Here is a 16,429-nt window from a genome sequence, read left to right on the forward strand (position 1 = left end):
GCTAATGAGCAAACAAGTATCTCTCTTACAGCTTTTCTTGAGAAATCTAAAACTCAAGAAATATGTCCTCACCCTAACCAATAGCTTTTACAAGCATTCTTCCTATGTCAATTGTTGGAAATCACTCCTCAAATATAAGTAGCTGTGTGGAACATAGGTGCACTAATTTTTCCATCCATTCAACTATGTCACACTATCTCAAAGAAATAAAATAGAGAACAGTGGCATTTTAAATAAATGAATCCATGATCCAAAAATCCCTACTACACACTGAGTTACTATACAGAATTGGCTTTGCATTAAACAGCTATGAAAGCCTTTACTTCATCATTCAACAGTTGAGGAAAATAAAAGAAAAATAATGATACTTACCTCTGTTTCCCAAACTTCTCCCAGAGCCAAATCCAGTCCTCAAGAAAGGATCTTTCCTTGAAGATCCGTTGTCCATTTCTAAAGCAAATATCATTTTGAAGGAAGTTAGATAAAATTAAGTGTTTAGGTAGTATACACATTTTTCAATGTGTCACCCATGCAGCTAAAGGGAAATTTTATACACAAATAAGAAACAACCTAGTTTAAAAAAAAAAAAAGCCATGAATTGGTAGCTCTCCAAAAGAAAAAAAAAAAGCTAACATTCATTGGATAAATGCCCAGGAGTAGAATTGCTGGATCACAGGAAAGCTCTGTTTAGTCTTTTGAGGAGCCTCCATATCACTTTCCAGAGTGGTTGAACAAATTTAACATTCCCACCAACAGGGTAGTAGTGTTCCCTTGGGCCACATCCCCACCAGCATCTGTTATTGTTAGCTTTCTTGAAAATGGCCATTCTAATTGGGATGAGGTGGAATCTCAATGTTGTTTTGATTTACATTTCTTTTATGGCCAGAGATGTTGAACATTTCTTCTTACGCCTATTGATCATTCTTATTTCTTTCTGAGAAGTCTGTCTTCAAGTCTTTAGACAATTTATTAATTGGGTTGTTGTTTCTTTGAGGGTTTATTTTAGAGTGGGTTAATTTTTTGAGCTCTAAGTATATTTTAGATATGAGGCCCTTGTCTGATGCATAGCTAATAAAAATATTCTCCCATTCTGTGGGCTTTCTATTTAGATGGTAGCAATTTTTAACCACATGATTGCTAACAGGTTTTAAGTTTACTAAATACCCAGAATAGACAAGGACATTGGTTAAAAAAAAACATAAACCAGGCACAGTGGCTCACAACTATAAAACACCTGTAAGATCAGCTACTGTGCATACAGATTGAGAGGAGCCACTCTCAATCTGGCCAGCCTAGACAAAAAGTTAGTGAAACCTTATCTTAAGAAGTTGAGCACTAGTGGTGCACACTTGACATCCCAGCTATACTAGAGATCTAACAACGTGTGCAAAGCTAGTCCTGAGTGGGCATCTATCCATGTTCACTGCTGAACTATTCACAATAGCAAAATTAGAGAAACATTCCAGATGCCCTACGATAGATGAATGGATCAATGAAAGATTATATATATATATATATACACACAATAGAATTTTATTCAACCATTAGAAAGAGTAAGATGTGATTTGCAAGGAATTGAATGGACTTAGAATACGTCATGCTGAGGTAGGTAAGCCAAGCTCAGAGAGACAAATGGCCCAAGTTTTCTCTATACAGGACTCTAGGCATTCACACACACAGACCAAAGGAGGATACCCTTAGGGGAAGAATTCAAAGGTAGAAAACTCCTCTGAACATTAAAATACTACTTAAGAAACCATATTTCAGGAAATGGAAACATGGGGTTTTGTTGATGGTGGTGTTGTATTTGCTTTTGAGATATTTTCTTCTTGGGAGAGGGCAAAGGAAAGGGTGCAAAAAGGAGGGAGGAAGGATAGATAAATGCAATCATGCTATTTAGTATACGGAAATGAACAATGTAACTTGTAGGTAACGATGGGAGGAGGAAACTGGGGGAAAGTGAAGAAATGAGTGACACTGTCCAAAAAAGGAAATGTACTCATTACCTGATTTATGAAATGGTTGTACAACACCTTAGTAACAACAATAAAATTATATTTAAAAATGAAGTATTAAAAATTTTAAAAAGCTAGTCCTAGGGAAAAACAAAACTATCAAAAAGATAGCTAAAGCAAAAGATGGCTAGGGGTGGTTCAAGCAGTAGAACCATGTGCCTAGCAAGCATGAGGCCTTGAGTTCAACCCCCAGTACTGCCAACACACACACACACATACACACACACACACACACTCTCTCTCTCTCTCTCTCTCTCTCTCTCTCTCTCTCTCTCTCCCCTCTTTCTCCAAAAACATGCACAATGCTTGATAAGAAATGTACTCATTATCTTGCCCATGTAATTGTAACTCCTCTGTACAGTATTTTCACAATAAAAAAAGAAAAAATGCAAAACATAATCTTTAAAATTCACACATAAAAAAATAATGGTTCCATTCACTGCTGCACTATTCATAATAGTCAAGTTATAGAAACAGCCCAGATACCCTACAATAGACGAGTGTATCCAAAAAATGTGGTACCTTTACGTAATGGAATTTTATACTGCCATTAGAAAGAATATTATGTCATTTGCAGGGAAGTGAATGAACCTACAACGAATCATGTTAAGTGAAGCAAAGCTCAGATAGACAAACAATGAATGTTTTCTCTCATTTGCAGAAGCTGAATACACACTGGGGACATGACTGGAGGCATTCACATCTAGTGAGACTAAAGGAGGATATTTATAGGAGAGGAACCCAATGGTATAATGCCTATGTGTCTTATAAAAAAAAATATTGATCTAAATGAATTCCAGGAAATGAAACAAAAGGTTTTTTTCTTTGCTGCTGTTTTTGTTTACTTTTTGTCTTATCTGTTTAGGGAGTGTAATGAGGGGAACAGAAATGGAGGAAGAAGGGTGAACAAATGCAGCAGTGATTCTAGACATTATACTGAAAGTGAACTTGTGAGGATAGGAGGGAATAACTGGAAGAAAGCAAGGGAAAAGGTGACACTGTCGTAAAAGAAATGTACTCTTGGCCAGTCACCGGTGGCTTATGCCTATAATCCTAGCTACTCAGGAGGCTGAGAAAAGCCTGGGCAGAAAAGTCCCTGTAAGACTCAACTCCAATTAACCATTCAAAAAAAACCTGGAAGTGGCTCTGTGACTGAAATGGTAGAGTGCTTAGCCTTGAGGCTCAGGGCCAGTGCCCAGGCCTTGAGTTCAAAGCCCCAAACCAACAAAGAGAGGGAGGAAGGGGGAGGAAGGGGGAGGAAGGAAGGAAGGAAGTCTTTTCCTGACATATGTAACTGCTTTTTGTTTTTGTTTTTGTTTTTGTCAGTCATGGGGCTTGAACTCTAGGTTTGGGCGCTGTCCATCTCTTCAGCTCAAGGCAATTGTTCTATACTACTTGAGCCACAGCACCACTTCTGGTTTTCTGGTGGTTAACTGGAGATAAGACTCTCATGGACTTTCCTACCCAGGCTACCCCGGCAGCCTCCTGAGCAGCTGGTGGCTCCATGAGCCACCAGCACCCAGCCTGACTTATGTAACTGTAACCCCTTTGTATATCAACTTTATAAAAACCATAAACATATTTTTAAACAATGGCTTCTGTGTAAGATTGGTAAAACCCTTGCTAATGTGAACAAAAGGAGAGAACAGATTCAAATAAATAACACTAGACATGAAAAAAGGGAATATCACAACAAATACTAAAGACATCCAAAGGATAAAGGAATACTTTGAAAACCTATACTCAAGCTGAAAAAACTAAAAGAAATGAATATACTTTTAGATATGGCTGACCCCTCAAACTAAACCAAAAGTATGTGAGTACTTAAATAGAGTCATAAAAAACAATGAAACTGAAGCAATAATAGTCTTTCAACAAAGAAAAGCCCAGGGACAAATGTATTTACAGCTGAATTCTACCAGAATTCTACTTTCAGAGAACAATATTCTTCCAACTATTCCAATCAAGACAAAAAAATGCTACCAAATCATACTATGAAGCAAAAATTATACTCATACCAATACCAGACAGATACAACACTAAAAGAGAATCATGGACCAATCTCATTGCTGACCATTGATGCAAAATTTTTCAATAAAATCCCTGGACGTAGAATTCAACAACACATCAAAGCCAATCAGTCATGTTCATCAGTTTTATCCTAAGGATGTTAGGATATGTAACATATATAAATTTCTTTGTAACATACAAATAATATTTTTCTTTTTTTGTCAGTCATGGAGCCTGAATTCTGGGCCTGGGCGCTGTCCCTCAGCATTTCAGCTCAAAGCTAGTGCCCTAGCATGTGAGCCACAGCGCCGCTTCTGGCTTTTTTCTGCTTATGTGGTGCTGAGTTGCAAACCTAGGGCTTCATGCATGCAAGGCAAGCACTCTTACCACTGAGCCAACTTCCCAGCCAACAAAAAATATTTTTAAGACATCACATAAACAAAGGAAAAAAATTATATAATCATCTAGATCACTGCAGAGAAGACCTTTGATGAAATTCAATATCCTTTTCTTATGATAAAAATTTTAAAGAAACTACAAATGTTGAAGACATACATTTAATAAAATTTATCTATATATGACAAACCTAAACCAAGCATCACATTAAATGAGAAAAAAAAACTAAAATCATTCCCCTAAAATCAAAATAAAAAATGTCTACTTTCCCCACTCCTACTCAATATTACACCAGAATTCTTAGCCAGAATAAGATAAAAATAAAATAAAATAAGAGGGCTGGGCACCGGTGGCTCACACCTGTAATCCTAGCAACTAAGGAGGCTGAGATCTAAGGATCATGGTTCAAAGCCAGCCCAGGCAGGAAAGTCCTTGAGACTCTTATCTCCAATAAACCACCAGAAAATCGGAAGTGGAGCTGTAGCTCAAGTGGTAGAGCGCTAGCCTTGAGCTGAACAGCTAAGGGACAGTGCTCAGGCCCAGAGTTCAAGCCCCAAGACCAACAAAAAATAAAATAAAAAATAAAAGGCACTCACAGACAGGAAAATCCAAATATTCCCTATTTCCTGATATGATTTGTGCTTAGCAGAATCTAAGACTCCACACAAAAATTCTAGAACTGGTGTTTTGAAAAGGTAGCAATAAAAAAAGGAATCAATATTCATTGGGTACCAGTGGTTCACCCCTATAATCCTAGCTACTTAGAAGGGAGAGATCTGGCTATCATGGTTCAAAGCCAGCAGAGCAGGAAAGTCTGTGAGACTCTTATCTCCAATTAACCACCAGAAAAACAGAAGTAGTGCTGCAGCTCACAGTGGTAGAGCGCTAGCCTTGAGCACAAAGAGGTTCAAGGACAACAACTAGGCCTTGAGTTCAAGCCTCACAACCAACAATAAAAAAAAATCAATATTCAAAAATTAGGGTTTTGTGTATGCTGGTACTGGGGTTTGAACTTGCATAGCTGGTGCTCTATTACTTCAGTCCTGTGTCTGGTTCCAACTTTTTGCTTGTTAAGTGAAGCTAAGAGTCACACAATTTATCTTCCCAAACTGGATCCTCAGATTTCAGCCTCCTGAATGGTTAGGATTATAGGCATAAACCCCTAGAGCCTGGCATTTCTAAATACTAAAAATACACTGGCTGAGCAAAAATATCAGGAAAACAATTCCATTTATAATAGTTCAAAAACAATTAATACTTAGGTATTAACTTAACCAAAGAAAAAGGGCTCTACAGGGAAAGCTGTAAAACCATGAAGAAAGAAATTAAAGAAGACACCAGAAGATGGAAAGACACCCCATGCTCATAGATTAGCAAAATTAATATTGTGAAAATGGTCAGACTGCCAAAAGCAATACACAACTTGAATGCAATGGCCATCAAATGTCAATACCATTCCTCACAGAATCAACCCAAATCATATCAAGGAATAAAATACCCTAAATAGCAAAAGTAATTCCAAGCACTTTTTTAAAAAGCACTACCGAGATATCGCAGTATTTTACTTCCAATTACATAATACAGCCACAGTAATAAAAACAGCTTGGTATTGCCACAAAAATAAGCCCAAAGACTACTGGAATAATATAGAAGACCCAGGAATAAAACCACATACCTAAAGCCAAATAATTTTTAACAAAGAAATCAAGAACCTACAATGGAGGAAAAAAAACAGCTTCTTCAACAAATGGTGCTAGGAAAACTCAAGTGTCTTATCTGCGGAAGACTGCAACTGAACCTCATACAAAACAACTCCAACTGGATCAAAGAGCTCAAAGACCTGAAACTTGTAGGAAAACCCTTGAAAGTTATACATACAGTAAAAAATTTTCTAAGTAGGACTCCAGATGCATAAAGGATAGGAAAACAATTGACAAATAGAACTATGTCAAAGTAGAGTTTCTACACAACAAAAAAAAATCACTAGAGGGGCTGGGAAGGTGGCTCAGTGGTAGAGCGCTTGCCTTGCATGCATGAGGCCCTGGATTCGATTCCTCAGCACCACATAAGCAAAAAAAGAAAAACGCCAGAAGTGACACTGTAGCTCAAGCAGTAGAGCGCTAGCCTTGAGCTGAAGAGCCGAGAGACAGCGACCAGGCCCAGAGTTCAGGCCCACGACCGGACCCAAAAAAAAAAAAAAACACTAGAAACAAGAGACAACCCACAGAATGATAGAAAAATCTCTGCCAGCTAGTCACTAGATTTAATATCCAGAATATACAAAAACCTCAAAAAATTAAACAGCAAGAGAACAAATAACCCAATTCATAAATGGGTAAGCAAACTGAGCAGTTACCACAGAAATACAAATGGCTAATAGACACATAAAGAAAGATTCAACATCCTTAGCCATAAAGGAAATGCAATTCAAAACCACATAAACATCCATCTCACACCAGTCAGAAGGACAATAAAACAAAAACAAAATCAAACAGTAACAGCTAGATACCAGTGTCTCACATATGTAATCCTAGCAACTCAGGAGGCTGGATCTGAGGATTGTAATTCGAACCAGCAGCAGTAGGAAAGCCGAGAGTTTCTTACCTACAATTATCTACCACGAGGATTTCAAGTTCAATGCCAAAAGTTGACTATACAGCAAGTTCCAGGCCAGTCTGGGATGCATAAGGAGACCATATCAGAGAGTGAGGGAAGGAGGAAGGAAGCAGAGACTAGAAAAAACTGCTCTCCCAAACAGAACCTTTGTCCAATCACTGAGCCCACTACTAAACAATCTTGTGCACATGTGCACAAAATTGAACTTTAAATATTTTATTTATTTTTTTTTGTCAGTCGTGGAGCCTGAACTCTGGGCCTGGGCGCTGTCCCTCAGCTCTTCAGCAATAGACTAGCGCTCTACCACTTGAGCCTCAGCCCCACTTCCAGCTTTTTCTGCTTATGTGGTGCTAAGGAATTGAACCCAGGGCCTCATGCATGCAAGGCAAGCACTCTACGACTGAGCCACCTTCCCAGCCCCAAACTTTAAATATTTTAAAGGTCTACTCTTAAATACAAAAAAAAGCAGACAATTATCAGTAGACTTTTAAAAATATTATCTAGATAAGACTAATCAGTAGAATTTTAAAGAAAATTATCTAGATAAGACTAACATGTAGACATGTATATGCAGACATGCAGACACACACACACACATACAAACACGAAACACAGGAAGTGGGGGGGGGCTAGATAGAAACATTAACAGGAACAGAATTAACTTCAGATGAAATTATAGTCATCCTTACAGAAAATAACACAAGCAAATTAACTTATCAGAAATTAAAATAAGCGCTGGGAAGGTGGCTCAGTGGTAGAGAGCTTGCCTTGCATGCATGAGGCCCTAGGTTCGATTCCTCAGCACCACATAAGCAAAAGGAAAAAAAGCAAAGTGGCGCTGTGGCTCAAGTGGTAGAGCGCTAGCCTTGAGCTGAAGAGCTGAGGGACAGCGCCCAGGCCCAGAGTTCAGGCTCCATGACTGGACCCCCAAAAAAAACAACAAAAAAAAAATTAAAATAAGCCACCAATGTTTTAAATAATAAACTAAAACTCCCAAACATCATGTTACATAATTTATATATAGCATACATAATCACAGTTTTCAAAATACAGAATCAAAATAAGATTGTAAAAGCTTTAGAAATGTTTAGAGAAGTAGTCATGTACAAAGGATAAGAATTCAGATTATCAAACTTAACATCCCTACAATTCCACATACTACCTAAAGTTCAGGATGAAAATTATTTCCAAAATAAAATGCTAAAGGGACAAAGGGTGAACAAATGCAGCAGTGGTACTCACTAGACACTATACTGAAAATGAACTGTATAACTTGTGGGTTGGGGCAGGAGAGAAAAACTGACAGCATGCAAAGGAAGGGGTGACCTTGTCCAAAAAAGAAATACACTCTTCACCTGACCATGTAACTGTAACCCCTCTGTTCATCACCTTTATAGTAACAATAAAAATTTAAAATATAATAAAATGCTGTCCATAAACTATCCATCAAAGTATGAAGATAAAGTTATCTTAATCTCTCAAACATAATTCTTTTCTTAGAAAGCTGCAAGAAAAAAAATGGATTCTATCGAAGTGAAGGGGCAGGAAGATCAAGATAGAAAAAAAATAGGAGACAGAGAATATGGAATGTGACACAAGAAAGAAGCCTCTTGGCAAAACCACCAAGAGTAGTCCTTTTATATTAGCTAGCTGGATGGAAGGTTCAAAAAAGAGGCTTAAAAAATAATTGATCAAATTATGTCTTAGAAACTGAATGGTATTTGTGCTTCTGGCTGAGATGGGGAATGGTTGAAGAAAATGGTTTAAGAAGCCATAATGCAGAGTAGATAGATGAAAAGTAATTATATGGCTATGAAGATATAAAAATTAAATATAGGTGTTAAGCAAAAAGTATAATAACTATTAAGAACATGAGAAGGGAAAAAGTTTGAGTAGGGTATATGACTATAAATACTTTTCTGCTCTAGGAAGACAAAAGATAGTAAGAAAGGGGATCAAATGCTTTTCATCGTTACAAAGTTACTATTTCATGTTTTAAAGCCAAGTAATGTGAATTTTTCATTTACTTTCAGAAAAAGTTAGATTATACCAGTTGCTTAGAAGGGTTTCCTTGAAATACCATTAGTAAAGACAAGATACATTATAACAGGATTCCATTAGACAGTGGAAAGAAACATGTCTAAGTACAATTTTAATATCATGAAGAAGACATAGTGAAGCAAAGAATTCAAGTAATAAGTATACAAAGAAACATGTCTAAGTACAATTTTAATATCATAAAGAAGACATAGGAGGTAAAGCAAAGAACTCAAGTAATAAGTATACATATACATAATTTATATGTAAGATACACAATTGTGTACAGAGGAACATTCACAGACATCTGAAAAAAAATCAGGCACAGATCGTCAATGATAGTTAAATCTGGGGTGACAATTTAATTTTTTTTTTTTTTTTTTTTTTTTGTCGGTCATGGGGCTTGAACTCTGGGCCTGGGCACTGTCCTTCAGCTCTTCAGCTCAAGGCGAGCGCTCTACCACTTGAGCTACAGCGCCACTTCCAGTTTTCTGGTGGTTTATTGGAGATAGGAGTCTCCCAGTCTCTCCTGCCCGGGCTGGCTTTGAACCGCGATCCTCAGATCTCAGCCTCCTGAGTAGCTAGGATTACAGGCGTGAGCCACCAGCGCCCGGCTGACAATTTAATTTTTTGACACTAATGCTATTTATGTATCTGTACTCTTATGTAATTTACTCTTATCTGGTATATTCTGTAATAAAGTCTATTTTTAATTTTTTAAAGAATTACAGGGGCTGGTAGAGCGCTTGCCTTGTATGCATGAGGCCCTGGGTTCGATTCCTCAGCACCACATAAGCAGAAAAAAAAAGCCGGTAGTGGTGCTGTGGCTCAAGTGGTAGCGCGCTAGCCCTTGAGCTGAAGAGCTGAGGGACAGCGCTCAGGCCCCACGACTGAACCAAAAAATAAATAAATAAAAGAATTACAAAAAAACTTGTTATCTAGAAGGTAAGAAGAAATATTTCTTTTTGAAAATCCCACTAACAAACAAGAGTGTTATGTTTTCATATATCTTACAGATCTAAAGTTCCATTTCTTTACTAAAATTGGGTTTTGTTTGTATTACAAAAGGCCAGCTTTCTCCTAACTACAAAGTATCTACACAAATAAACACAGTATAAATTTTTATTTATTTGTCTCTTTTTAACATTTCAAGTACAAAGAGAAAGAGAGAGATCAACTATACAGTGTAAGTAAAATTAGCCCTTTACTAGTTGTAGTCCGGCAGCAATCCCAAACTTTTGATAATTTGAATAGTTACATATTAAAGTAGTATTTATATTTATGACAGATAAATAACAATTGCAAAAGCTTGTCTAAACTTCTCTGAATAGATTTATCTTGAACTTTAGGTTCATATGAGCATTAAACTTGTTTCAATCTGACAAACTCTCAAACATACCTCCCAATTTTTAGCAATAAGCAATGATTTATTCAAAAATGGCATGTTACAGTACAGTGAATTCTCTAACATTTTTGCTTGTTGTTTTACCCAAAACTTTCCAGATATATTAATGATTTTACAAAAGTAAAAGCTCATTTTTCAAGGTGGCTTGAGAGCCACCAGATAGAGAAGAATGGATCTGGAACTCTTTCAAAGAGTTTCAGAGTCACCCCCACATTTTAAACTGTCTTATCACAAGCTTTTTACTTTAAAGCAGGCTTCAGTCAGCCAGTAGAGCTCCCTTGACTACAAAATATTCATCCTCTTTTTTTTTTTAATAAAATGATAAAGACAGTACCTCTAAGCCTTATACTTAAAAGGCTTCTTCCTTAAATAATAATTCAAAAGAAAGTGCAATGGTGGTTTTCAGGGCCTAGAAAAAGGAGGAAGTCGAGAGCTAATGCTTAAAGCATACAGAATTTCAGTCTGAGAAGTGAAAAAGTTCTAGAGATAGATGGTGGGTAATGTTCACACAATGTGAATATACTTAATGTTATTAAACTATATACACACACAATGGTCAAAATAATCTTATACATATATTTTAACACACACAAAAAAACTTTCAATCTAAACTTTCCAAACTAAACAATCACATTTCAGCCTGTTTTGGACATCAACAAAGTAAAAGACTCTTGCCTGGGTTTAATTTCTCAGCCAATGTCCTATCCTTTCCATCATTTTTCCATCTACATCAAATCTACTGAGTGGGCTAGCAGTCCCATAGGGTGAGATACACAGCCCAGGTGGAAACAAATACAGAAAAGAGGGTTGAGAGCAACAGGACAGATAAGTCTCTTTTACCTAAACATTAATTTCTCTTAGGAACGTTCTGAAATTAGTCTTCTGACCCCAAAGAAACTCATAATAGCTTGATGTTAATGGCTGATTTATCTTAAACAGTTGTTACCCTGCCAATCACCATTGCTGGAACCTGCTTCAATAATTATATAGTCTGTCTTCTCCATTACCCTTGCCAGGAACCCTGACAATGCACTAGCAACCTAGAAACCCAACATGTAACTTCCAAAATATATTCTATAATGTTATATTCTCCATTCTCCATTCTCTAGCTAGAAGCACCCCATCCCAAAATTTCCAAATTAAAATATAATCTCACCATGACATTTTCAACACCCTATTATATGTCTGCCATATGTCTGACAACCTACTCCTCACGCACTAAATAAAACCCCTAAACCTAAAATATTTTGCCTTTTTCCATTAAAACATACCTGGTGATGAAACAGAAGTCCTGTTGAAAGTGTCTCCATTTGCTCCAGAAGAATATTTATCCTATAAAAAGAACAATCAGTGTTCTACTTTGAGTAAGAATGTATCATCTACTTAACAAATAGAAAATTACAGCCGACCTTTTCTATAGATACATACAAAGACTGACAATCAGGTTGCATGTTTGAAACCATAGATACTCAGTACCAAACCAGATACATGGTTTTTTTTCCTATACATACCTATGATAACATTTTATTTATAAATTAGGCACATAAAATATAGAACAATTATAGTAATATACTGTAATAAAACTAATATAAGCCAGGTGCCAGTGGCTCATGTCTGTAATCCTAGCTACTCAGGAGGCTAAGCTCTGAGGATCAGGATTCAATGCAGAAACCCTGAAATTCTTATCTCCAATTAATCACCAAAAAATGCCCTCCCTCCACCCAAAAAAAAAAAAAAAAAGCCGGAACTAAAGCTCAGGAACAGGACTCAGGCCCTGAGTTCAAGCTCTAGGACTGGCACAAAAATAAAAATTAAAAAAATCTTACATAAATGAGGTCTCATTATTGTACTGTATTCACCCTTCCTGTAATTATGCAACATGATGAAAATGTCTGTGTAATGAGATGGTGTAAGTTATATTACATAGTCATTGTGATGTAGCATTAGACAACCTTGATCTTCTGAGAATGTTAAGAGGATCAGCTGCTTCAGAGATCCTAGATCATTAGCCCATGACAATGTCTGACAGGCAATGTATAGAACATGGATAGACAATAAGATGACTCACATTCTAGGTGGGGGCAGAAAGGGGTAGCAGGTTTCATCATACTACTATGAATAGCATTACTTAAAAATGGTTTATTTCTGGAATTTTCCATTTAATTATAGGTAACTCAAACCATGGAAAGCAAAACTGCTACTATATAACAACTAAGCTTGTTCAGAACAAAACAATGGTAAGCAATAACAAGGTTTTCTAGGTCCCTGGATGTTCGTTTACTAATTATCCCATGATAAGAGTTATCTAACACTGTGTATGTATATGTATGTGTGTATGTACAAGTACTGTGTGCATACCTGTGTGTGTGTGTCATGAATATATCACTTCAAAGAGGGGTAAACTACAGCCATAGGCCAAATCTAGTGGGTCACTCATTTTTGTAAACAGTTTCATTGAGCACATCATTCCCATTCTTCTATGGTTATTTTCACACTACAGTGGTCAAGTTGTGGCTGAGACTATAAATCCTATTTGGCCTGTAAAGCCTAATTTTCTAATTGGCAAGAGTGTTTGCTAATATCTGACTTAAGAGCTTAGTCATTTCAATCTCTCACTCATATACTCAGAAATATAATTCATTAATAAATCAATCCCTGGTAATATGCAATACACTTTGCAGAGTTCAGTATTTTTACAGTATACTCATCAAAATTATACAAACTAACGTAGAACACAGAAAAGAAATTTGTAGGTAACAGACTCAACAAAAAAAAATTTTTAAGTGGCATAGTTGCTCAAGCTGTAATCCTAACTGCTTGGGAATCAGTGATGGAAGGATAGAGGTTCAATGACAATCATAGTTTACAAGACTCCGTATCAATCAATGGCTGGGTATAATAGCATACACCTAATCATCCATCTCCAGTGATATGGAAGAACACTTAAGCCTAGGCTAGCCTGGGAATAAAAGTAAGACTCTACCTCAAAAATTACCAAGGTAAGAAGGGGCTAGAAAGCCAGACGCCAGTGGCTCATGCCTGTAATCATAGCTATTCAGGAGGCTGAGATCTGAGGATCAGAATTTTTTTTAATGCAACAAACAGGTGCACATAACCTTTCATGAAGACAAAAATCTCAACTAAAAGTAAAAATTGAATAATGACTTTTAAAGTCCTAATTCAAGACAGTCAGTAGCTCTAAACTAAAGTTTGTGTTACTACAAATTTATTGAGGACTAGAAGAAAACATACTCCTCCTCCAAGTAATTCCACTTAAAAAATTAAATAAGCTACAGAAACTCATAATATCTCATAGTGAAAAGCTAACACAATTTTACAATCCCATAAAAAGAAAATCAGCTATGGGTCTGGGTACCATAGAATATTTGCTGTAATTCCGGCTACTAGAAAGGTAGAAACAAGGGGATCTCAAAACTCCTGAAGCCCAGTCAGTCACTCAATCAATCAAATGTCTGAGGGTGTAGCTCTAGCAGTAGACTGCTTACATAAGAAAACCCCCAGTTTAATACATTCTGTGGCAAAAAGAAAAATCATTTATAATAGAAATTTGTGATTAACCTTATAATCAGTAAAAAATTATTTTTGTACTTTAATAATGTGGAATGAAAAATAGTATGAAGAATGACAAAGGAGGAGGTAACAATTCTTGATAAGCAATGTATTCATTACCTTACCCATGTAACTGTAACTCCTCTGTACAGTATCTTTACAATAAAATAAATTTGCTTTTCTTCTAAAAAAAAATAGTATGAAGAATGTAAAAAATGGATTCAAAAACTTCTGTTGTGAAATCATCATTAAAACTATATAAAATGTTTTGGAAAGGCAGAAAAATACTAAAAATTTAACAGAAGTGGTTGTGCTACTAGGGAAGATTTATAGGTAATTGTTCTCTTTTCCAAATACTTTTTAATTTTTTTATTATGCAAAGATTATGAAAAGGTACCATACAAAAGATATTGTTTCTAAGTTCTAAGAAGAAAGATTATAAATTCAGATTAACATTTTGGTATTTTAATCCACACACCAATCCAATCCAATTAAATCAAGGTACTAAATATTTTCTATTTTTCTGTAAAATAAGAATTTCCACAAAATCAGAAAGTGAGCCAGGTGCCTGTGGTTCACACCTATAATCCTAGCTACTTCGGGCTAGCCCAGGCAAAATGTTCTCAGTACTCCTATCTCAACAGAAAGGGCTAATCAGAGTGTTATAATGCCTTTTGGCAACCTGAGAAGCATAAATACAAGATTTCAAGGCTAGCATGAGCACAAATTGAGACACTATCTCAAGAAAGTAAAGTTAAGAGGGTTTGAGGTGTAGCTCAGGTGGTAGTGTCTGCCTAGAAACTGGTTCAAACTCCAGCACTGGAGGAAAAAAAAATCATGAAGTGTCAGAATGGACTAACATACAAATTATGGCTGGAGAAGGGGAGGCCCACCAGTATGATAAAGACAAAGGACTTTTAGGGATACTACAAAAACAATCCCTTAAAACATGTATCTTATAAAGTATATTCAATTAATTTTTAAGTTAGAACTGAAACCCCAAAACCTAAGCACTAGTTGTTTTGAATTACAATGTAACTCCCCCAAAGCATTTAGAAAAATGATCTCATATTTCATATCAAACTGGTATCTGAACCAAACTAATATTTTTATCTTGAGAGCCTTCCTTGTACAAAATCAATTCCTAAAATTAAAATATCACCCAGATTCAATTTTCCATACGATTTAACCATTTAACATTTGTACAATATGTACACCCTAAATCATTGAGATTTAAATAACACTGTTAATATTGTATCTATTCTATGTTAGCTTTTAGTTGTCACAAATACATTATTCTCTTTGAGGTTCAGCCTACTTCCTTCTCAGTCCCCATAAAATAGTTAGTAGTAATCACCTGGAAATAACCTTTGACACACTCCAATTTACAATTTCCCCACCAGTTTTTTTTGTTTTGTTTTTTTGTTTTTTTTTGTGGGTCATGGGGCTTGAACTCTGGGCCTGGGCACTGTCCCTCAGCTCTTCAGCTCAAGGCGAGCACTCTACCACTTGAGCTACAGCACCACTTCTGGTTTTCTGGTGGTTTATTGGAGATAAGAGTCTCACGGTCTTTCCTGCCCGGGCTGGCTTTGAACCACGATCCTCAGATCTCAGCCTCCTGAGTAGCTTGGATTACAGGTGTGAGCCACCAGCGCCCAGCTTCTCCACCATTTTTTGAACTTTGATAAAATTCGTAACATTAAAAACTGCACACACACAAAAAAAACTGCACACATTAAATTTTATTACCTTTTCAAATACAGGAACATAAGAAGACACATGAGGTTTGATGATTTCTGCTTCCCAATCTTCATCTCCCATGGTGGCTTCAGGTTCTATTTTAATATTTTTTTAAAAATGCACTTTGGCCTTGGTTAGATCAAAATTATATCTTTAAAAGCATAAACTATAGGGCTGGAAATGTAGCTCCGTGAGAGCATACAAGGCACTGGATTTGATGACCAGTACTACCAAATAGAGAAAAAGAAGTTACCTTTTCACATATAGTTCTTGCAACTAATTAATTACTCCCTTACCTTCCCAGAAAGTTTTTTTTTTGCAAAAAGAGGGATTTGGCCTCACCTCTTATCTAGAGATGACATTTGTATGATTTCTTTAATAAAAAAAAAAAGCCAGTTGGACGACTTTTCTGTCTAGAAAGCATCATTTCCCAAAGATGGTTAGACTTTTTTTCCCCCAAAATCTGTTCTCCTTCAAAAGGTTATTAAAGTATTAAAGGCAAGAGCACAAATTTTTCTCATATGCGGAAGCTAGACCTAAAATACACCAGGACATGATAACTTATACAGGACTCTAGGCATTCACACAGAGGAGGAAACTCTTAAGGGAAGAACACAGAGGCATAATGTCTCTGTGCTTC

At 36.4% G+C, this 16,429-nt stretch overlaps 1 protein-coding gene across 1 annotated transcript in view; it reads right to left on the reverse strand.

Annotated features, from left to right (window-relative positions):
* The window catches only part of Ddx4 (DEAD-box helicase 4), a 57,783-nt gene extending 41,913 nt beyond the window's left edge, over nucleotides 1-15,870 (reverse strand). The window contains exons 1-3 of the mRNA XM_042690901.1: nucleotides 15,799-15,870; nucleotides 11,751-11,811; nucleotides 373-450 (exon numbers count right to left, since the gene is read on the reverse strand). Coding sequence (XP_042546835.1) covers nucleotides 373-450; nucleotides 11,751-11,811; nucleotides 15,799-15,870 — 211 coding nt within the window. The remainder of the gene's footprint in view (nucleotides 1-372; nucleotides 451-11,750; nucleotides 11,812-15,798) is intronic.
* Between the last annotated feature and the right edge of the window lie 559 nt (nucleotides 15,871-16,429).

The sequence above is a fragment of the Dipodomys spectabilis genome, unplaced genomic scaffold, assembly GCF_019054845.1.
Source record: "Dipodomys spectabilis isolate Male_0828 unplaced genomic scaffold, ASM1905484v1 ptg000140l, whole genome shotgun sequence".
In the NCBI taxonomy this organism is placed as follows: Eukaryota; Metazoa; Chordata; class Mammalia; order Rodentia; family Heteromyidae; genus Dipodomys; species Dipodomys spectabilis.